This window comes from Ranitomeya imitator, chromosome 3, assembly GCF_032444005.1.
Source record: "Ranitomeya imitator isolate aRanImi1 chromosome 3, aRanImi1.pri, whole genome shotgun sequence".
NCBI lineage: Eukaryota > Metazoa > Chordata > Amphibia > Anura > Dendrobatidae > Ranitomeya > Ranitomeya imitator.
The window spans coordinates 166,813,580-166,837,653 of NC_091284.1; the positions used below are offsets into that span (position 1 = coordinate 166,813,580).

The 24,074-nt window shown below is 44.3% G+C and overlaps 1 protein-coding gene across 3 annotated transcripts in view; it reads right to left on the reverse strand.

Annotated features, from left to right (window-relative positions):
- Positions 1–3,681: 3,681 nt before the first annotated feature.
- GPR143 (G protein-coupled receptor 143) overlaps positions 3,682–24,074 on the reverse strand; it is a 98,833-nt gene continuing 78,440 nt past the window's right edge. For 2 of the 3 annotated variants that reach the window (XM_069761585.1, XM_069761587.1), the window contains one exon: positions 21,559–21,760. In XM_069761585.1, the coding sequence (XP_069617686.1) occupies positions 21,639–21,760 (122 nt within the window). In that variant the 3' untranslated portion in view covers positions 21,559–21,638. Of the gene's footprint in view, positions 6,877–21,558; positions 21,761–24,074 lie in introns of those variants that run through there. The other variant, XM_069761586.1, reaches the window with a different exon arrangement.

Below are 24,074 nucleotides of genomic sequence, written 5' to 3' on the forward strand. Positions count from 1 at the left end.
GTTTCATCCTCGTTTTTCCTCTGGTCAGGTGGAGCCTTCTGATTGTCCTGGAGTGGACATGGTGGTGGATAGGTTGCATCAGATTTGGAGTCATGTGGTGGACAATTTGAAGTTGTCCCAGGAGAGGGCTCAGCAGTTTGCTAATCGCTGTCGCCGCGTGGGTCCTCGACTTCGTGTTGGGGACTTGGTATGGTTGTCTTCTCGTTTTGTTCCTATGAAGGTCTCTTCTCCTAAGTTCAAACCTCGGTTCATCGGTCCCTATAGGATCTTGGAAATTCTTAACCCTGTGTCATTTCGTTTGGATCTCCTGGCATCGTTTGCTATTCATAATGTGTTCCATCGGTCGTTGTTGCGGAAGTATGAGGTACCTGTTGTTCCTTCGCTTGAGCCTCCTGCTCCAGCTGGTGGAGGGAGAATTGGAGTATGTTGTGGAGAAGATCTTGGATTCTCGTGTTTCCAGATGGAAACTTCAGTATTTGGTCAAGTGGAAGGGTTATGGTCAGGAGGATAATTCTTGGGTGGTTGCCTCTGATGTTCATGCTGCTGATTTGGTCTGTGCATTTCATAGGGCTCATCCTGGTCGCCCTGGTGGTTCTCGTGAGGGTTCGGTGACCCCTCCTCAAGGGGGGGGGGTACTGTTGTGGATTCTGTTTTTGGGCTCCCTCTGGTGGTTACAGATGGTACTGGGTGACTTGTGTTCTCTGCGGTCTCTGGTGTCCACCTGTTCTATCAGGATATGGGAGTTTCCTATTTAACCTGGCTTTCTTGTCATTTCCTCGCCGGCGATCAATGTAATCAGTGTGTCTTGTTACCTCTGCTTTCCGCTTCTGTAATCTTCAGGACAAGCTAAGTTTTTGATTTTTCCTGTTCCACGTTTTGCTTTATTTTCGTTTTAGTCCAGTTTGCAGTTATGTGATTCCTTGTTGCTGGTTGCTCTAGTGGGCTGATATTACTCCTCATGTTCCATGAGTTGGCACATGAGTTCAAGTAATTTCAGGATGGTTTTTTGTAGGGTTTTTCGCTGACCGCGCAGTTCACTTTTGTATCCTCTGCTATCTAGTTTTAGCGGGCCTCATTTTGCTGAATCTGTTTTCATTACTGCGTATGTGCTTTCCTCTCATTTCACCGTCATTACATGTGGGGGGCTGCTATTTCTGTGGGGTGTTTCTCTGGAGGCAAGAGAGGTCTTTGTTTCTTCTAATAGGGGAAGCTAGTCCTTCGGCTGGCGCGAGACGTCTAGAATCATCGTAGGCACGTTCCCCGGCTACTGCTAGTGTGTGAATTAGGTTCAGGATCGCGGTCAGCTCAGTTTCCATCACCCTAGAGCTTGTTCTGTTTTTTGTGCTTGTCCTTTTGTTATCCCCTGCCATTGGGATCATGACAATCATGCTGTGGGGGCCATTACACAGTGTGGAGAGGTGTGGAGCCAATATACTATATGTAGGCCCATTATATATACTGCATGGAAGGCTATTGGGGGGGTCACAGTTGGGAGATCATACTGTGTTGGGGTCACCATACTTTCCGGGGGGAGATTAGTGGTGGGATACAGTGGGGTCATCATTCTGTGCGTCTGGAGGGGAATGTGGAGGAATTCACTGTGAGGGTATCTTATGGTGTTTGTGGGCACTTTTGTTAACATCATACTTAATGAGTGCAATAAAAAGGGCATCTAGGGCTCCAATAGGAGCAAAATTATAAGGCACACAGTACCACTCAGTAGGTGCAGTAATAGGGACACTTACAGCAGCAGCTGCTCAGCATTGGGGTATCTACAGGCCAGGGAGTTTTGCTGATTGTGTATAGATGGGGATGGTGCCTGAAATGTGAAAAGTCATATGTGTCTTTGTTGTAATCTCGGCAGCTGAGTCCTGGCTGTTGGTCTGGGCCAGTTGGAAAAGACGGGAAACGTGAATGACTCCACCAGAAAGAATGTCAGCTGTAAGTCACCATCAAATAACTGTACTGTGATCTGTTATATATTCTAGATGACTGGTATCTACCGCTATATGGTCCCCATATGGCAGTAATATCAGTGTTAATCAGTGTTCCCCAGCAACCAGGCAACCCCCACATGTATTCAGGCTGTCCAGCAGCCTCAAATCATGCAGCTGCGTCAACAAAAACTAAATCTCTGAACGGTCACAAATACTCGGAGACCACCTGAGTATACTCGCTCATCACTATTGTGTATCCCTTATCTGTCTTTATCTTTAATAATTAGGTTACACTTCCCTTTATATTTGGGCCTTGAATTGATTGAATTATTATGAGGTTTTTTTTCCCATAGCAGGAATCTCTTTTACTCCACAGGGTTATTATACCTGTGGTGTTGGTTATTATAGTGACGCAATGAATTTGTGAACTTATTTTTTAGGTTTTATATTGTATTTGGTATTCCTTCGGGTTTTCCTATTACCTGGTCATAACAAAAATTATCCCTAACATATCGCTGCATTACAGTTATTACCATACCTATAGTTCATCTCTTATCTTTAACCTATATGTTTTCCCACCTGTATAGCTACAGGGAATAATATGGAGAGATTGGAAAAGCCGTCGCTGAGTGGGGGCGCCAAATAACCATTCTCTTTATGATGCCTACCTCCTTAGCTAGGTAGTGATCAGGTAGGGTTAAACCAGGGACCCTTTAGGTTATTCCATGGACATTATTAGTCTATGTATCTAATAGAATTGTTACCTACTTTTGTGTATCTCAACACTATTGTGTGGTCCTACACACTGGGTGGTGTTTTTTAAAACAAACTAACATAATTTATAAATTTTAAGGGATTATATGAATATTTGTCAATGGCCACAGTGTGAATGTGCACTTATTTATTACACTTACATCAACAAGTATTCAAGCTCATTTTTATGGTGTTGGTTTAGAAAAGAGGCAAAAAATGGAATCCCACATTGCATATTATTATGAATTTCCCAGTGCAAAGAGCTACTTTAAAGCTGACCACACACATTAATTAGATGACTGTCAGCGAAACAATACTTCCTCCCAGGTACGGACTGGGGCTGAAATTCAGACCTGGCATTTGAAATCACACAGGCCCATGTTGTTCCCGTACCCAAGAACCAGATGGGAAATATTACTAATATTACCCTGGATGGAGGGAAGGAAGATTTTCTACAAGACCAATATTTCTACTGCTACCTGTGGCCTGCTGGGGTAAGTGACGGAGTCAGCCACTTTGTGCTCCATCACAACTCTCAACAGTATTGATGTCTGGAGAACACGGATTCTGTTAGTAATGTAGCAGACAGTGCAGCCCACGACCAGACAGGCCCTTCTGGCATTTGCCAGAATTGCGAGATGGCCAGTCCGGCCCTGCTTCCTCCGATAGTTCTGCCGAAAACCAACTCAGGAGACTCTGCCATAGACAGGAGTGCTTGTTTAGCTGAGCGATACTATGTTCTCTATGAGAAAGCAGACAGCTGACATATTGGCCGACATTATCTGCGGGATAACAATGCGATTGGCAGTCCAGTATTGTAGATGCCTGATTGACATCTTCCCTGATAATCAGTCAGATGATGCCCTCATACACATAAGTCTGCCAACCGAACTCATCAATATGGAGGGCCTTTAAGCTCTTCTCCCTCTCTTGTTCTGACGTATCCAACTGATCCATAGAATAAAAAGACAACAAAGATTTCAAAGGATACAAAATAATGCTTTATTGCCTCTTTGAAGGCTCTGCAGAGAAACTGAACATTTAGTGCAAGATACTCCCACAGTTTACATTGGGAAACTCATGACCAGTGTATTTTTTGGAGGATAATGGGAAGTTATAAAGCAGGCCATAAAGCATAAGAAGTGATTGTATAAAGGAGACTAATCTTGAGATTTCCATTTTAGTAATTGATTTTTCTTTTCTAGTCAATTACCAAAACGTATGGCCATATATAGTCTTGGTTTCTTTTCGAGACGATCAGTCTTTAGCAATTGTAGGTGATTATTAATTGTTTTTGAGAAAACATTTTTCTCCCTGCTCATATGCATCATTGCACATCAGAATGCTAAGTGTAATATGAGACAAATGAACCCTGATGTACTATACTCAATAGATGGCCATTGTCTAGTCCTCTGGAGAATTTGGTCAGGTGACCTTTCCTGAGAAGGGTAGTAATGATGTTATATTTTTAAGCTTTGTACTTGTCTATGTGATTAACGGGTGACAATAGCTTTCCAAAGTTCAAAGAACTTCTCTACTTCCAAAAGACATTTTCAGAGAGTGAGCTGAGAGAATGAATGTGATTGACTGTGATAATGTCCAAGCGTGTTCCTCTCTCTCGCTCTACATGGTAATGTCCTCATTTCAAGCACTCACGTAAAATATGACTTATTTCATAGAAAGACAATGACCTTATCCATTTGTTTGGAGTGTAGAAAGCATCTACTTTAAAGCATCACTACAGCGTGTTTCTTTTTCCAGCGCTGGAATGGTGCTTGTAATGTAAGGTCGCTGACTCTAGTCTGATGCTTACCCACCACTGTACCACGGCACCATCTTGTGAATGGAACTCCTGATTAACCAAAATTCATAAGTTACCTCACCAGCTCTTAATGTAAGTCTATGAGAGCCAGAACAAGGGTCTCATAGACTTTCATTAAAAAGTAGCCTTCAGCTTGCTCCAGCAAACACTGCAGCGATCGGGCAAATCACAAACTGCTGAGGACCATCAGGACCAGCGGCGATAGAAGGTGATGACAGCTGTGGGCAACTATAAGACCAGGGGCAGTGACTTTACATTAGAAGCACCGCTGCAATTAAAAAAACGCTGGACTGGTGCTTTAAAGAGAACCTATCAGAGGAATCACCAATACAGAAAAGGCCATTTTTTCTCATATTTTATTCCTGAGGCTGAGTATTCCACTTTTTGGTGTATTCTATTTTTTTTTAATCTGCCATACTGTCCAATAGATAAGGCACTTCTTATTTTGTGACAATTGCTATGGTATTTACCAAGGGGACGTGGCTCACAGGATTCTCTGTGAATGTATCTTTAAGCTGCAGTGCGTTGTTATCCAATCACACCCTCTTAGTAAAGATTATAAAATTGGCACTGACTATATCTCTGGGACTGTATGTAAATAAACATGGAAAACTCCAGTAGGAATGCAATATAAGCAGGAACTTCCCACTTTTGATAGGGTGACAGGTCCTCTTTAAAGAAGTACTCAAATAAAAAATGTGTATCCTCTTGATATATTGCAGTCATCATATTTTATGGCACTGTGTATTTACAATTGCTCATTTTGCCCTTCCACCCAGTTAATTTGTCTCTTTTCCATTAGTTCTATGATATCACATGATTAAAAGGATTCAGCTAGTTTGTTTTTAATCTCTATGTAGAAACAGGTCAATTTTCCTGCATGAATTTTTACTGCAAAAGTCCTTGGCAGGGGGAGGATCAGAGCAGCTGAGTCAAGAGTTGAAGAGGGATGACTCATGCAAGGAGAAAAAAGAAGAATTAGCTGGGTGAAAAGTCAAAATGAGAAGTTGTAAGTACACAGAGCTACAGTATATAATACGATGATGACAATATATTAAGAGGACAAAAATGTTGACGGGACTGCTTCTTTATGGACAAATAAAAATATGAAGCAGACAAAGAACACACAAACTTAACGTACTGTAGCTGCTGTCTAGGTCAGATCTAATTCCAAGACTTCTGTATTTCAAACTACCAAGTCGTAACATTACACATGTATATGTACTAATATAGAACATTAAGTAATTGGCGGTTCAATATCTAGTTTATTCTTCTGGTTTGTCCAAATGTCCAAGGAAGTATCCATTTTATGTTGATCTTCTTTATATTGTTTAAATGTAGTTCTATTTTTAAGTTGCTGTGCCTGGGTCATCCACCGCTACATTGATGACATGTCTTCCGTTGTGAGGGTTTATCACAGTTTACTGTAATGTTGGAGATTTGTCATGTAATATATGATCTGGCCAGTTGGAGAGCGGTGGTTTTTGGCAGTTAGTGGGCAGTTGGGAGTAGTCGAAGGTGAGTCCAGGGGGAAGTGAAGTTGCAGATTCTTGGAGAAAATCTGGATAAGACGGTGTGGCCCTGGATTTGTTGTTGGTGACTCTGGGACACGTTGTTCGGCTTAATGTGAGATGACTCGGTGAGGACAACCACGTATACAGCATCTCAGGCTAGTCCACGTGAGGCCTTATCTCTAAGGGCTTAGGGAAGCCCTGCGTTGGAGTGATCGGCATTCCCTAAGAGCTTCAAGAGGGTGTTTGTGATTATTCGGCACTTAGCTCAGCTAGGACCCTTCTACTTCAGTTTCAGGACTTATCAGTACCATCATACATCTGAATATATATGTGTGTATATAAATAGCCTTATAGAGGTCCAGTTAGTTAGGAGAAAACACCTCTTCTGTCAGAGACACTTCGAAAACTTCTCCGAGTAGACAATTACTAAAGTACTGGTACAACATTGTCGTTTTATTGATTTATGCATAGAAAGGGTTAATCGTGTTGTATTTTGCTCGCATATAACTCTTAATTCTGTTTAAGTGTACCTGTGTATACTCTCAGTCGGTGTTATTGAGAGTAACTGCTATCACTGCATTTGTTTTTTATACACTCTTAACCTACCATCCTTTCCTTTGTTTTATAGACTGGTTAGTAAATATTCATATTATATCTTTGTGCGTGTCTGCTGATTGTTGCTGTACCCCTCGTCCTGTGGCCGTCCCTTGTCCAAGATTCAGCCGTCAATGTTGCTACTAATCACTGACCACAGCAGTGACTTCGCAGTGACTTCTTGACTCTGGGGATGTCATCAATACAGCTTATGACTGGCTACCACAGTCATATGGCACAGGGCAATCCTCCATTGCTGTGAGGAGACAACAAGAGTAGGGTTGAGCGAAACGGGTCGAACATTTTCAAAAGTCGCCGACTTTTGGCTAAGTCGGGGTTTCATGAAACCCGATCCGACCCCTGTGCGGGGTCGGCCATGCGGTACGCGACTTTCGCGCCAAAGTCGCGTTTCAATGACGCGAAAAGCGCCATTTCTCAGCCAATGAAGGTAAACGCAGAGTGTGGGCAGCGTGATGACATAGGTCCTGGTCCCCACCATCTTAGAGAAGGGCATTGCAGTGATTGGCTTGCTGTCTGCGACGTCACAGGGGCTATAAAGAGGCGTTCCCGCCGACCGCCATCTTACTGCTGCTGATCTGAGCTTAGGGAGAGGTTGCTGCCGCTTTGTCAGAAGCAGGGATAGCGTTAGGCAGGGTCCATTAACCACAAAACCGCTTGTGCTGCAGCGATTTGCACTGTCCAACACCACCCTCGGTGTGCAGGGACAGTGGAAGTTTTTTTTTTTTTTTTTTTTCCCCTCAGCGCTGTAGCTCATTGGGCTGCCCTAGAAGGCTCCCTGATAGCTGCATTGCTGTGTGTACGCCGCTGTGCAAACCAACTGCTTTTTTCAAAGCACAAATCCTCTTGTTCCTTCCTTTCTGCACAGCTATCTTTTTTGTTTGTCCACACTTTTTATTTCATTTGTGCATCAGTCCACTCCTTATTGCTGCCTGCCATACCTGGCTGAGATTACTGCAGGCAGGGAGATAGTAGCTGCCTGCCATACCTGGCTGAGATTACTGCAGGCAGGGAGATAGTAATTGTAGGACATTCCCTGTTTTTTTTTTTTTTTGGTGGGAGATTAAGATTGGCAATTTGGCATTTCTGCTAGAGTGCCATCCCTGTGTGTGCCATCTCTCTCACATAGTGGGCCATAGAAAGCCTTTTCATTTTTCTGTATTTTTTTTGTGGGGTGTATAAATTCTCCCTGATAAAAATACAGTGGGAGATTAATATTGGCCTTTGGGCTTGTGTGCCAGTCCTGAGTGTGCCATCTCTCTCACAAATAGTGGGCCATAGAAAGCCTATTTTATTTTTTTTTGGGTTTTATAAATTCTCCCTGAAAAAAAGGGAGATTAATATTGGCCTCTGGGCTTGTGTGCCAGTCCTGAGCGTGCCATCTGTGCCAGCCCTGAGCGTGCCATCTCTCTCACAAATAGTGGGCCATAGAAAGCCTATTTAATTTTTTTTTTGGTTTTATAAATTCTCCCTGAAAAAAAGGGAGATTAATATTGGCCTCTGGGCTTGTGTGCCAGTTGTGAGCGTGCCATCTGTGCCAGTCCTGAGCGTGCCATCTCTCTCACAAATAGTGGGCCATAGAAAGCCTATTTAATTTTTTTTTTTGTTTTATAAATTTTCCCTGAAAAAAGGGAGATTAATATTGGCCTCTGGGCTTGTGTGCCAGTTGTGAGCGTGCCATCTGTGCCAGTCCTGAGCGTGCCATCTCTCTCACAAATAGTGGGCCATAGAAAGCCTATTTAATTTTTTTTTTGGTTTTATAAATTTTCCCTGAAAAAAGGGAGATTAATATTGGCCTCTGGGCTTGTGTGCCAGTTGTGAGCGTGCCATCTGTGCCAGTCCTGAGCGTGCCATCTCTCTCACAAATAGTGGGCCATAGAAAGCCTATTTAAATATTTTTTTGGTTTTATAAATTCTCCCAGAAAAAAAGGGAGATTAATATTGGCCTCTGGGCTTCTGTGCCAGTCCTGAGCGTGCCATCTGTGCCAGTCCTGAGCGTCCCATCTCTCTCACAAATAGTGGGCCATAGAAAGCCTATTTTTTTTTTTTTTTGGGTTTTAGAAATTCTCCCTGGAAAAAAAAAGGGAGATTAATATTGCCCTTTGGGCTTGTGTGCCAGTACTAAGCGTTCCATCTCTCTCTCTCTCTCAGTCAGTGGGCCATAGAACGCCTATTTTTGGTTTTATTTGTTTTCTAAATTCTCCCTGAAAAAATCATTTTATTTTATTTGGTTTCTAAATTCTTCCTGATAAAATCATATTTTTTTTATTATTTTTTTTTCTAAAGTCTCCCTGAAAAAAAAAAAAAAAAAAAACAGTGGGAGATTAATATTGGCCTTTCTGCTTGTGTGCCAGTCTTGACTCCTGGGTGCGTCATCTCTCAGTCAGTGGGCCATAGAACGCCTATTTTTGGTTTTATTTGTTTTATAAATTCTCCCTGAAAAAATCATTTTATTTTATTTGGTTTCTAAATTCTTCCTGATAAAATCATATTTTTTTTATTATTTTTTTTTCTAAAGTCTCCCTGAAAAAAAAAAAAAAAACAACCAAAAAAAACAGTGGGAGATTAATATTGGCCTTTCTGCTTGTGTGCCAGTCTTGACTCCTGGGTGTGCCATCTCTCTCTCTCTCTCTCTCTCTCTCCAATTGTGGTCCATAGAAAGCCTATATTTTTTTTCCTTGATTTGGGTTCCAAAGTCTACCAGAGAAAATAACTACATCAATCATTGGTAGAAAAATATTGGCCTCTGGGCTTGTGTGCCACTCCTGACTCCTGTGTGCGTCATCTCTCAGTCAGTGGGCCATAGAACGCCTATTTTTGTTTTTATTTGTTTTATAAATTCTCCCTGAAAAAATCATTTTATTTTATTTGGTTTCTAAATTCTTCCTGATAAAATCATATTTTTTTTATTATTTTTTTTTCTAAAGTCTCCCTGAAAAAAAAAAAAAAAAAACAAACAAAAAAAACAGTGGGAGATTAATATTGGCCTTTCTGCTTGTGTGCCAGTCTTGACTCCTGGGTGTGCCATCTCTCTCTCTCTCTCTCTCTCTCTCTCTCCAATTGTGGTCCATAGAAAGCCTATATTTTTTTTCCTTGATTTGGGTTCTAAAATCTACCAGAGAAAATAACTACATCAATCATTGGTAGAAAAATATTGGCCTCTGGGCTTGTGTGCCACTCCTGACTCCTGTGTGCGTCATCTCTCAGTCAGTGGGCCATAGAACGCCTATTTTTGTTTTTATTTGTTTTATAAATTCTCCCTGAAAAAATCATTTTATTTTATTTGGTTTCTAAATTCTTCCTGATAAAATCATATTTTTTTTATTATTTTTTTTTCTAAAGTCTCCCTGAAAAAAAAAAAAAAAAAACAAACAAAAAAAACAGTGGGAGATTAATATTGGCCTTTCTGCTTGTGTGCCAGTCTTGACTCCTGGGTGTGCCATCTCTCTCTCTCTCTCTCTCTCCAATTGTGGTCCATAGAAAGCCTATATTTTTTTTCCTTGATTTGGGTTCCAAAATCTACCAGAGAAAATAACTCCATCAATCATTGGTAGAAAAATATTGGCCTCTGGGCTTGTGTGCCACTCCTGATTCCTGTGTGCGTCATCTCTCACTCAGTGGCCCATAGAAAGCATATAGTTTGTTACATTTGTTTTCTAAATTCTCCCTGCAAAAATCTATTTTTTTTTTTTGGGGGGGTTTCTAAAGTGTTCCTGAAAAAAATAAAAATAAAAAAAAAATAATAGTGTGACATTAATATTAACATTTGTGCTTCAGTGACAGTCCTGCGTGTGGGGCATCTCTCTAATTTGCAGCCACCAAAAAAAGAGTGTGTAACATTGGGCCTGATTTTCGCTGTGGTCTCACCAACCTGTAAAGGGGTAGCTAAATCATACTGAAGTTATAGCTCACCGTGTAAGTTGTGTGACTGCAACAAATAACGTTAGTTTGGTTACGTTTTTAAAACAATGAGGAAGTCTAGTGGAAGAGGTCGTGGCCGGGGGCGTTCATTGTCAGCTGGTAATGAGGGTAGTGGTAGTGGTGGAGCATCAGGTGGTCGTGGGGAAAAAAATATTGCACCTAAGTCTGGAGCTGTGGAGCCAGGTTCGTCGTCCGGCTACACAAGGCCTCGAACGCTCCCTTTTCTGGGATTAGGAAAACCGCTTTTAAAGCCGGAGCAGCAAGAGCAAGTTTTGGCTTATCTTGCTGACTCAGCCTCTAGCTCTTTTGCCTCCTCTCGTGAAACTGGTAAAAGTAAAAGCAGCGCGTCGTTAGTGGATGTTCACGGTCAGGGACAAGTCACTTCCTTGTCCTCTTCAGCAAAAACAACAACAGAGAAGAATGCAGCAGGCGACACAACGGGTTACTCCATGGAGCTCTTTACACATACCGTCCCTGGCTTAGAAAGTGAAGCAGTTAACAGTCCATGCCCATTACAAATTGAATCTGACATGGAGTGCACTGACGCACAGCCACAGCCAGACTACTATGCTGGTCCTTTGACTCAGACCACAACATTGCCCTCGCAGGGTGCTGATCAAGAATCAGACCCTGATGAGACTATGTTGCCCCATCACGAACGCTATACCACCGAACGACACGGTGACACAGACGAAGTTGCGCAGGAGGTACAAGAAGAGTTATTAGATGACCCAGTTCTTGACCCCGATTGGCAGCCATTGGGGGAACAGGGTGCAGGCGGCAGCAGTTCTGAAGCAGAGGAGGAGGGGCCGCAGCAGGCATCAACATCGCCACAGGTTCCATCTGCCGGGCCCGTATCTTGCCCAAAACGCGTGGCAAAGCCAAAACCTGGTGGAGGACAGCGTGGCCATCCGGTTAAAGCTCAGTCTGCAATGCCTGAAAAGGTATCCGATGCTAGAAAGAGTGCAGTCTGGCATTTTTTTAAACAACATCCAATTGATCAGCGCAAAGTCATCTGTCAAAAATGTTCTACTTCCTTAAGCAGAGGTCAGAATCTGAAAAGTCTCAATACTAGTTGCATGCATAGACATTTAACCACCATGCATTTGAAAGCTTGGACTAACTACCAAACGTCCCTTAAGGTTGTTGCACCCTCGGCCAATGAAGCTAGTCATCAACGCAACATCCCTTCCGGCAGTGTAGGACCACCATTTAGCGCACCACCTGCTGTATCTGTGCAGGTATCTTTGCCAGGCCAAAGCAGTCAGGGTCAGGGAATCACCAGTTTCGTAGTAGGAAACACTGCATCTAGGGCACCGGCGGCAACAATACCATCTCCCACCGTCTCTCAGTCTGCCATGTCCACCGGCACCCCCGCTAGTTCCACGATCTCCAGCTCTCCAGTCCAGCTCACCCTACATGAGACTATGGTTAGAAAAAGGAAATACTTAGCCTCGCATCCGCGTACACAGGGTTTGAACGCCCACATAGCTAGACTAATCTCGTTAGAGATGATGCCCTACCGGTTAGTTGAAAGCGAAGCTTTCAAAGACCTGATGGACTACGCTGTACCACGCTACGAGCTACCCAGTCGACACTTTTTTTCCAGAAAAGCCATCCCAGCCCTCCACCAGCATGTTAAAGAGCGCATCGTCCATGCACTCAGGCAATCTGTGAGCACAAAGGTGCACCTGACAACAGATGCATGGACCAGTAGGCATGGCCAGGGACGTTACGTGTCCATCACGGCACACTGGGTAAATGTGGTGGATTCAGGGTCCACAGGGGACAGCAAGTTTGGGACAGTTCTGCCTAGCCCACGGTCTAGTAAACAGTTGTCTGTAGCCGTTCGCACCCCCTCCTCCTCCTCCTCCTCCTCGTCCTCCTGCAGAAGCAAGAGCTCGTCCACAGACCGCAGTCGCACAAACACTCCATCCGCACCTGCCACTGTTGCACACCAGGTCTCCCATTATGGGGCAGCTACTGGCATACGTCAGCAGGCTGTATTGGCTATGAAGTGTTTGGGCGACAATAGACACACCGCGGAAGTTCTGTCCGAGTTCTTGCAGCAAGAAACGCAGTCGTGGCTGGGCACTGTAGATCTTGAGGCAGGCAAGGTAGTGAGTGATAACGGAAGGAATTTCATGGCTGCCATCTCCCTTTCCCAACTGAAACACATTCCTTGCCTGGCTCACACCTTAAACCTGGTGGTGCAGTGCTTCCTGAAAAGTTATCCGGGGTTATCCGACCTGCTCCTCAAAGTGCGTGGACTTTGCGCACATATCCGCCGTTCGCCTGTACACTCCAGCCGTATGCAGACCTATCAGCGTTCTTTGAACCTTCCCCAGCATCGCCTAATCATAGACGTTGCAACAAGGTGGAACTCAACACTGCACATGCTTCAGAGACTGTGCGAACAGAGGCGGGCTGTTATGTTTTTGTGGGAGGATACACATACACGGGCAGGCAGTAGGATGGCAGACATGGAGTTGTCAGGTGTGCAGTGGTCGAAGATTCAAGACATGTGTCAAGTCCTTCAGTGTTTTGAGGAATGCACACGGCTGGTTAGTGCAGACAACGCCATAATAAGCATGAGCATCCCCCTAATGCGTCTGCTGATGCAAAGTTTGACGCACATAAAGGATCAGGCGTCTGCACCAGAGGAAGAGGAAAGCCTTGATGACAGTCAGCGATTGTCTGGTCAGGGCAGTGTACATGACGAGGTACCGGGCGAAGAGGAGGTGGAGGATGAGGAGGATGATGGGGATGAGTATATTTTTAATGAGGAAGCTTTCCCGGGGGCACGGGAAATTGGTGGCGTGGCAAGGCCGGGTTCTGGTTTTTTGAGGGACACAAGTGACGTAGATTTGCCTGCAACTGCCCCTCAACCAAGCACAACCGCAGATTTGACAACGGGAACTTTGGCCCACATGGCGGATTATGCCTTGCGTATCCTCAAAAGGGACACACGCATTACAAAAATGATGAACGATGACGATTACTGGTTGGCCTGCCTCCTTGATCCTCGCTATAAAGGCAAATTGCAAAATATTATGCCACATGAGAACTTGGAACTAATATTAGCAACAAAACAATCAACTCTTGTTGACCGTTTGCTTCTGGCATTCCCTGCACACAGCGCCCGTGATCGTTCTCACACGAGCTCCAGGGGCCAGCAGACCAGAGGTGTTAGAGGGGCAGAAATCAGAAGTGGCGTTGGCCAGAGGGGTTTTCTGACCAGGTTGTGGAGTGATTTTTCTATGACCGCAGACAGGACAGGTACTGCAGCATCAATTCAAAGTGACAGGAGACAACATTTGTCCAGTATGGTTACAAACTATTTTTCATCCCTTATCGACGTTCTCCCTCAACCGTCATTCCCATTTGATTACTGGGCATCCAAATTAGACACCTGGCCAGAATTGGCAGAATATGCATTGCAGGAGCTTGCTTGCCCGGCAGCTAGTGTCCTATCAGAAAGAGTATTCAGTGCTGCAGGTTCAATACTAACAGAAAAAAGGACTCGTCTGGCTACCCAAAATGTAGATGATCTAACCTTCATTAAAATGAACCACAACTGGATTTCAAAATCTTTTGCCCCACCCTGCCCGGCTGACACCTAGCTTTCCTATGAAAAGGTCTTGCCTGTGGACTATTCTGAATGACTTTTCCAATCTCGTAATTTTCTTCACCTGATTGTCCAGCATACGACATGTTTCCACCTCACGAAATGGCCAAACTCCCCACACGGGGCCGTGCTATCGCCACTTTGCGCTTGGACCCTTGAGAGTGCTGTTTGTCTGAAGAGGTGGGTGTGGCCGCTTTTGGTCGACGGCACTGCCACTGGGTCCCTCATAGTACAATAAAGTGTCTCTGGCGGTGGTGGTGCGCACCCAACGTCAGACACACCGTTGTAATATGAGGGGCCCTGTGCCTGTACCGCCGGCCACAAGACAGTTCCCCCCCCAGCTCAAACAGTGCTCTACCACTAGCAAAATTATCTCTCACAGCTTCACCAATGTGTAGTCTAGCCGCTGACATCCTTCAATGCCTGGCACTGACAATACCATTGTTTTGACATTTTTGTTATGTTAGGCCTTCGAAGCCTGTCTGCGGTCCCTTCTTTCTACAACTACTACACTGACCAGGCCACTGCTGGCCGTGTTACCCTGGAACCAATTTAAAAGTGCCTACAGTCAGCCCAATTTTGTTATGTTAGGCCTTCGAAGACTGTCTGCCGTCACTCCTTCCACTAGACTTCCACTGACCATACACTGCTGCCCATGTACCCCTGGAACCAATTTAAAGTGCCTACAGCCAGCCCAATTTTGTTATGTTAGGCCTTCGAAGCCTGTCTGCGGTCACTCCTTCCACTAGACTTCCACTGACCAGACCACTGCTGCCCGTGTACCCCTGCAACCAATTTAAAAGTGCCTACAGCCAGCCCAAGTTTGTTATGTTAGGCCTTCGAAGCCTGTCTGCGGTCACTCCTTCCACTAGACTTCCACTGACCAGACCACTGCTGCCCGTGTACCCCTGGAACCAATTTAAAAGTGCCTACAGCCAGCCCAAGTTTGTTATGTTAGGCCTTGGAAGCCTGTCTGCGGTCACTCCTTCCACTAGACTTCCACTGACCAGACCACTGCTGCCCGTGTACCCCTGGAACCAATTTAAAAGTGCCTACAGCCAGCCCAAGTTTGTTATGTTAGGCCTTGGAAGCCTGTCTGCGGTCACTCCTTCCACTAGACTTCCACTGACCAGACCACTGCTGCCCGTGTACCCCTGGAACCAATTTAAAAGTGCCTACAGCCAGCCCAAGTTTGTTATGTTAGGCCTTCGAAGCCTGTCTGCGGTCACTCCTTCCACTAGACTTCCACAGACCAGACCACTGCTGCCCGTGTACCCCTGGAACCAATTTAAAAGTGCCTACAGCCAGCCCAAGTTTGTTATGTTAGGCCTTGGAAGCCTGTCTGCGGTCACTCCTTCCACTAGACTTCCACTGACCAGACCACTGCTGCCCGTGTACCCCTGGAACCAATTTAAAAGTGCCTACAGCCAGCCCAAGTTTGTTATGTTAGGCCTTGGAAGCCTGTCTGCGGTCACTCCTTCCACTAGACTTCCACTGACCAGACCACTGCTGCCCGTGTACCCCTGGAACCAATTTAAAAGTGCCTACAGCCAGCCCAAGTTTGTTATGTTAGGCCTTCGAAGCCTGTCTGCGGTCACTCCTTCCACTAGACTTCCACAGACCAGACCACTGCTGCCCGTGTACCCCTGGAACCAATTTAAAAGTGCCTACAGCCAGCCCAAGTTTGTTATGTTAGGCCTTGGAAGCCTGTCTGCGGTCACTCCTTCCACTAGACTTCCACTGACCAGACCACTGCTGCCCGTGTACCCCTGGAACCAATTTAAAAGTGCCTACAGCCAGCCCAAGTTTGTTATGTTAGGCCTTGGAAGCCTGTCTGCGGTCACTCCTTCCACTAGACTTCCACTGACCATACACTGCTGCCCATGTACCCCTGGAACAAATTTAAAAGTGCCTACAGCCAGCCCAAGTTTGTTATGTTAGGCCTTCGAAGCCTGTCTGCGTCCCGTTCTTTCAACTACAACTACACTGACCAGGCCACTGATGGCCGTGTTCCCTTGGAACCAATTTTAACTTGCCTACAGCCAGCCCTATGTTATTATGTTAGGCCTTCGAAGCCTGTCTGCGTCCCGTTCTTTCAACTACAACTACACTGACCAGGCCACTGATGGCCGTGTTCCCCTGGAACCAATTTTAACTTGCCTACAGCCAGCCCAATGTTAGGCCTTTGATGCCTGTCTGCCGTCACTCCTTCCACTAGGCCTCCACTGACCTGTCTATTGCTGCCCGTGTACCCCTTGAACCAACATCATTAAATATAAAAAAAATTAATTTGATTATAAAAAATAAGATCGTGTTGAGATCTCAAATGCAGACATTTTAACAATCAAAACAAACACACAACAAATATCTGGAACTGTACTACAAAGGTCCAACAGCTACAATTTCTTTCTCCTGCAAGAAGTTAACTGAAAGTTTTTTGGAGTTGTTAACACAGATATGGCATCCACCGAGTGTTGTCCTGTCGCGTCTCCTTTAAATTATTTCCAATAAGATGTTAAACTATTAATTTAATAAAATCAATAATTAAAAAAATAATTGAGTAAGTCAAAAGCACATTGCAAATAAACATTAATTACAAATCAAGAAGCATGGCGCGTCCGAGGGTGAGTAGATACCGAATAAGAATATAATCACCCTCGGACGCGCAATGCTTATTTACAACAGCCTTCCTTCCTAAGAATCAGCCCTTCCGTGGTGTAGAGAGAGGTTGTGTTACACTCCAAGGTGTTCCCCAGGTTGCCTTTCCTGAGCTTCGATCTTCCGGCTCTCGTTTAGTAGCTGTTGGAAACTACGCTGCATTAGGCCTACTAATTGTGTATGGGTGAAACAGTGGCGCATCTGCGGTCCCTCCTTCCACTAGGCCTCCACTGACCTGTCTACTGCGGCCCGTGTACCCCTTGAACCAACCTAATAAAATATTTAAAAAATTAATTTGATTATAAAAAATAAGATCGTGTTGAGATCTCAAATGCAGACATTTTAACAATCAAAACAAACACACAACAAATATCTGGAACTGTACTACAAAGGTCCAACAGCTACAATTTCTTTCTCCTGCAAGAAGTTAACTGAAAGTTTTTTGGAGTTGTTAACACAGATATGGCATCCACCGAGTGTTGTCCTGTCGCGTCTCCTTTAAATTATTTCCAATAAGATGTTAAACTATTAATTTAATAAAATCAATAATTAAAAAAATAATTGAGTAAGTCAAAAGCACATTGCAAATAAACATTAATTACAAATCAAGAAGCATGGCGCGTCCGAGGGTGAGTAGATACCGAATAAGAATATAATCACCCTCGGACGCGCAATGCTTATTTACAACAGCCTTCCTTCCTAAGAATCAGCCCTTCCGTGGTGTAGAGAGAGGTTGTGTTACACTCCAAGGTGTTCCCCAGGTTGCCTTTCCTGAGCTTCGATCTTCCGGCTCTCGTTTAGTAGCTGTTGGAAACTACGCTGCATTAGGCCTACTAATTGTGTATGGGTGAAACAGTGGCGCATCTGCGGTCCCTCCTTCCACTAGGCCTCCACTGACCTGTCTACTGCGGCCCGTGTACCCCTTGAACCAACCTAATAAAATATTTAAAAAATTAATTTGATTATAAAAAATAAGATCGTGTTGAGATCTCAAATGCAGACATTTTAACAATCAAAACAAACACACAACAAATATCTGGAACTGTACTACAAAGGTCCAACAGCTACAATTTCTTTCTCCTGCAAGAAGTTAACTGAAAGTTTTTTGGAGTTGTTAACACAGATATGGCATCCACCGAGTGTTGTCCTGTCGCGTCTCCTTTAAATTATTTCCAATAAGATGTTAAACTATTAATTTAATAAAATCAATAATTAAAAAAATAATTGAGTAAGTCAAAAGCACATTGCAAATAAACATTAATTACAAATCAAGAAGCATGGCGCGTCCGAGGGTGAGTAGATACCGAATAAGAATATAATCACCCTCGGACGCGCAATGCTTATTTACAACAGCCTTCCTTCCTAAGAATCAGCCCTTTCGTGGTGTAGAGAGAGGTTGTGTTACACTCCAAGGTGTTCCCCGGGTTGCCTTTCATGAGCTTCGATCTTCCGGCTCTCGTTTAGTAGTTGGTGGAAACTACGCTGCATTAGGCCTACAAATTTGGTATGGGGTGTAGAGACAGGTTGTGTTACACTCCAAGGTTTTCACCAGGTTGCCTTTCCTGAGCTTCGATCTTCATGCTCTCGTTTAGTAGGTGTCGGAAAGTAGGCTGCATTAGGCCTACAAATTGGGTATGGGGTGGAGAGAGATGGTGTGTTACACTCCAAGGTGTTCCCCAGGTTTCCTTGCCATTGCTTCGGTCTTCCGACTCTCGTTTAGTAGTTGTAGAAAAGTACACAGCATTAGGCCTACAAAATGGGTATGGGGTGGAGAGAGATGGTGTGTTACACTCCAAGGTGTTCCCCAGGTTGCCTTTCCTGAGCTTCGATCTTCATGCTCTCGTTTAGTAGGTGTCGGAAAGTAGGCTGCATTAGGCCTACAAATTGGGTATGGGGTGGAGAGAGATGGTGTGTTACACTCCAAGGTGTTCCCCAGGTTTCCTTGCCATTGCTTCGGTCTTCCGACTCTCGTTTAGTAGTTGTAGAAAAGTACACAGCATTAGGTCTACAAAATGGGTATGGGGTGGAGAGAGATGGTGTGTTACACTCCAAGGTGTTCCCCAGGTTGCCTTTCCTGAGCTTCGATCTTCATGCTCTCGTTTAGTAGGTGTCGGAAAGTAGGCTGCATTAGGCCTAAAAAATGGGGAATGGGGTGGAGAGAGATGGTGTGTTACACTCCAAGGTGTTCCCCAGGTTTCCTTGCCATTGCTTCGGTCTTCCGACTCTCGTTTAGTAGTTGTAGAAAAGTACACTGCATTAGGCCTAAAAAATGGGTATGGGGTGGAGAGAGATGGTGTGTTACACTCCAAGGTGTTCCCCAGGTTGCCTTTCCTGAGCTTCGATCTTCATGCTCTCGTTTAGTAGGTGTCGGAAAGTAGGCTGCATTAGGCCTACAAATTGGGTATGGGGTGGAGAGAGATGGTGTGTTACACTCCAAGGTGTTCCCCAGGTTTCCTTGCCATTGCTTCGGTCTTCCGACTCTCGTTTAGTAGTTGTAGAAAAGTACACAGCATTAGGCCTACAAAATGGGTATGGGGTGGAGAGAGATGGTGTGTTACACTCCAAGGTGTTCCCCAGGTTGCCTTTCCTGAGCTTCTATCTTCAGGCTCTCATTAAATTGTGGTTAAATGGAACAACTGCATTTGGCGTACTAGTTGGTTTGGGGCCTACTATCGGTGTCTGCCACTCCTTGCTGTTCTCCTGGTTTCCTGTCCTGAAATACCATTTTCAGCCTCTCGTTAAGTAATTGTTAATGTTAGACTGCATTTGGCCTACTAGTTGGGTTGGGGCCTACTATCGGTGTCTGCCACTCCTTGCTGTTCTCCTCCACTGAACAAAGCTGTGCCGCCTGTTTACTACGGTTGCCAATTTTGAACTGCATTTCGACTACTTACTGATTTGGCCCTACTCTCTGTGTCAGCCTCTCATTCCAGTTGTCCTCCACTGCAATGCCCCCTGGTTATTCCTGTGTTACCAATTTTGAACTGCATTTAGCCCACTTTCTTCTTTGGGCCTATATCTGTGTTTCCACTTCATCGTGCCCATTGCCCAGCCAGTGATAGATGAGTCTGCTGGTACATTGACCCATAACGCAACATTCCCCGTGCACGCTACACAACAACATTGTGACCCTGCTGAAAATCAGGTTGCTCTTCCCGCATACCATACCACCTTACACGGGGACAAAGAGGAAGGTGCAGATGAAAGTGCAGGTTCCTTCATCAGGTGGGGGGAGGAATACTAGTTGGCGACGTCACTGGCACAGGGCCTCTCATAGTACGCAAAAGTGTTGCTGCCGGTGGGAGGCGCCCCCGCCGTGCAAACACACCGCTGTACTTTGAGGGGCCCTGTGCCAGTGCCAATGCCAACGAGTGGGCCCCCCCTGCTTGCTCAGGTTCACAGCACTTGCAAAGTTGAAATACTTACCTCTCCCTGCTCCACTGCCGTGACGTGGTCCAGATTTCCTGGGCCCACTAATTACTTGAACCAGCCCTACCCCCCACAACTTTAGCCAAATGACCCCCAATTTCAAATGCCTTCCAATTATTATAAGGTAAATTACGCTTGACAAGCTTCATTAAGAAGAATGGATGGTTTTGACATTAAAATGGCCACTCTAGGTGTTTTCCTGGCCCCCACTCACTGCCGACTATGCTGCCCCATTGACTTGCATTGGGTTTCGTGTTTCGGTCGATCCCGACTTTACGTCATAATCGGCCGATTTCACTTGACCCGACTTTGGACATAGTCGGGTTTCGCAAAACCCGGCTCGACTCTAAAAAGGTCAAGGTCGCTCAACTCTAAACAAGAGGTTAAGATACTGGTGAACAAATATGTAAAAATTCCACCAAGGATAAGGATCTTGTACACCGATCAGCCATTGCATTAGGGGTAAGCCGATATGGTAAAGCAGTTAGTCTCTCACTTGATTTGGTAGGTGATAACTGCTTCATCCGCAGCAATGTCTGAGTATTACAATCAAACCATGCTTATCCCACTAGGAATTTAGTGCCAATTCACAACAAAAAAATCCAAGAAATAAATGCAGATCTCGGCACTGATTTTGCTACTCATTTCACCCTTTGTATTGCATTGGGTGAAGTCCACAGTATTTTCACGCAGATAAGGATGATAATGTATGTAAAGCACTGTGGAATTATCACCAAAACTGCAACAATTCTGCCATGTTTGAACTCGGACTTTGAGTCCTAACTGCTCAGAAGCTTTATTAATGTGTAATGTTTCCAGTTCACAATCTATAAATGCTCCAATACATCTGTGACATGGTCTCCGGGTACTTACCTCTCCTCACAAGATCTCCTTCTCTACACCCCTCTTATCTCTTCTTCCCACAACCGCATCCAAGACTTCTCCTGTGCTTCCCCCATACTCTGGAACTCTTTACCCCAACACATCAGACTCTCACCTATAATGGAAACCTTCAAGAAGAACCTGAAGACTCACCTCTTCCGACAAGTCTACAGCCTGCAGTGATCCTCCAACTACTGAACAGCCGCATGACCAGCTCTACCCTCTCCTAGTGTACCCTCACCCATCCCCTGCAGACTGTGACCCCTAGCAGGCAGGGTCCTCTCTCCTTCTGTACTTGTGTGCGCCTTGTATGGCTCATGTTTATTGTACTTGTCTACAATTGCCCCTTCCACGTGTAAAGCGCCATGGAATAAATGGTGCTATAAAAATGAATAATAATAATAATCTCAATAATCTTTTAATGGGGTAAACATTGCAATGCAAATTCTTGAGAGTCCTATGATTTGATGGTATTATGACTCTCAGTCTGCATCCTTTGGTTCAGTGTGACAGTCATTCTCCACTGATTCATCGTCAGCCTCTATGTCATGAAAATCTGGCACTTCATTGGATATGTGGATTTCAATTGTGCTAGCTTCAGAACCTAGCAAAACAAAAGAGACCTGTGTTCATGACATCCATCAATTCATGTTTTCTTTATATTTTATGCCTGCTTTCCCATTTGTTCATGCAAAAAAGAAGGAATGTGCCAGTTTAAGCAGTTTTACATTGTCAGCAGGATTTTGCAATGTAATCCGAGGGAAGCATGATGTAGGTCCACAGAGATCTTGATTCCAGTATTGTTTCACTTACTCAACTGCTTGTTGCAGTTTTAATTGTCTGCTGTAGATGTAAAAGTGCTATGAATTCTGAGCTCTGTATAACCCCGCCCACACCCCTGATTGGCAGCTGCACTGTCAGCAAGCTTCCAATCAGTGGTAGGGGCGGGGTTATAAAGATGAGCTAGACTGCCTTGCATGTGAGATCTAGTCCTATAATGAAAACCTCCTGCTGATAAAACACTGCTTGTATTGAAACCACAACTGACAGAAAAGTATGTGATTACATTGCTGGAATCAGGTTCTCTTGCCCCATATTATACTGTTCTCAGATTAAACAGCAAATACCTGCTGAAAAATTCCCTTTAAATTAAAACTTGCAATTATTTTATTATTATTATCTTCTTTTTACAGGTCAGTTTTAGACAGAATACAAAAGTAACAAAAATTATCTATTCAGACCTCATCAAATCTGGAATAAAATATTTTTTTTTTTTTACCAAAAATTCCTTTTCATAGGTGAATGATTCCAGCTGCACAAATCATGGGCAGAAAGAATAAGCTCATGTCTGCATGATTACAGCCAGGTACAGTACAGGCCAAAAGTTTGGACACACCTTCTCATTTAAAGATTTTTCTGCATTTTCATGACTATGAAAATTGTACATTCACACTGAAGGCATCAAAACTATGAATTAACACATGTGGAATTATATACTTAACAAAAACGAGTGAAACAACTGAAATTATGTCTTATATTCTAGGTTCTTCAAAGTAAACCACCTTTTGCTTTGATGACTGCTTTGCACACTCTTGGCATTCTCTTGATGAACTTCAAGAGGTAGTCACCGGTAATGGTCTTCCAACAATCTTTAAGGAGTTCCCAGAGATGCTTAGCACTTGTTGGCCCTTTTGCCTTCACTCTGCAGTCCAGTTCACCCCAAATCATCTTGATTGGGTTCAGGTCTGGTGACTGTGGAGGCCAGGTCATCTGGCGTAGCACCCCATCACTCTCCTTCTTGGTCAAATAGCCCTTACACAGCCTGGAGGTGTGTTTGGGGTCATTGTCCTGTTGAAAAATAAATGATGGTCCAACTAAACGCAAACCGGATGGAATAGCATGCCGCTGCAAGATGCTGTGGTAGCCATGCTGGTTCAGTATGCCTTCAATTTTTAATAAATCCCCAACAGTGTCACTAGCAAAGCACCCCCACACCATAACACCCCCTCCTCCATGCTTCACGGTGGGAACCAGGCATGTAGAGTCCATCCGTTCACCTTTTCTGCATCGCACAAAGACACGGTGGTTGGATCCAAAGATCTCACATTTGGACTCATCAGACCAAAGCACAGATTTCCAATGGTCTAATGTCCATTCCTTGTGTTCTTTAGCCCAAACAAGTCTCTTCTGCTTGTTGCCTGTCTTTAGCAGTGGTTTCCTAGCAGCTATTTTACCATGAAGGCCGGCTGCAGAAAGTTGTAGAGATGTGTCTGCTGCTAGAACTCTGTGTGGCATTGACCTGGTCTCTAATCTGAGCTGCTGTTAACCTGCGATTTCTGAGGCTGGTGACTCAGAAAAACTTATCCTCAGAAGCAGAGGTGACTCTTGGTCTTCCTTTCCTGGGGCGGTCCTCATGTGAGCCAGTTTCTTTGTAGCGCTTGATGGTTTTTGCCACTGCACTTGGGGACACTTTCAAAGTTTTCCCAATTTTTCGGACTGACTGACCTTCATTTCTTAACCCCTTCATGACCTTGGGATTTTTTGTTTTTCCGTGTTCGTTTTTCGCTCCCCTCCTTCACAGAGCTATAACTTTTTTATTTTTCCGTCAATTTGGCCATGTGAGGGCTTATTTTTTGCGGGACGAGTTGTACTTTTGAACGACATCATTGGTTTTACCATGTCGTGTACTAAAAAACGGGAAAAAAATTCCAAGTGCGGTGAAATTGCAAAAAAAGTGCAGTCCCACACTTGTTTTTTGTTTGGCTTTTTTGCTAGGTTCACTAAATGCTTAAAATGACCTGACATTATGATTCTCCAGGTCAGTACGAGTTCATAGACACCAAAAATGACTAGGTTATTTTTTACGTAAGTGGTGAAAAAAAATTCCAAACTTTGCTAAAAAAAAAAAAAAAACTATT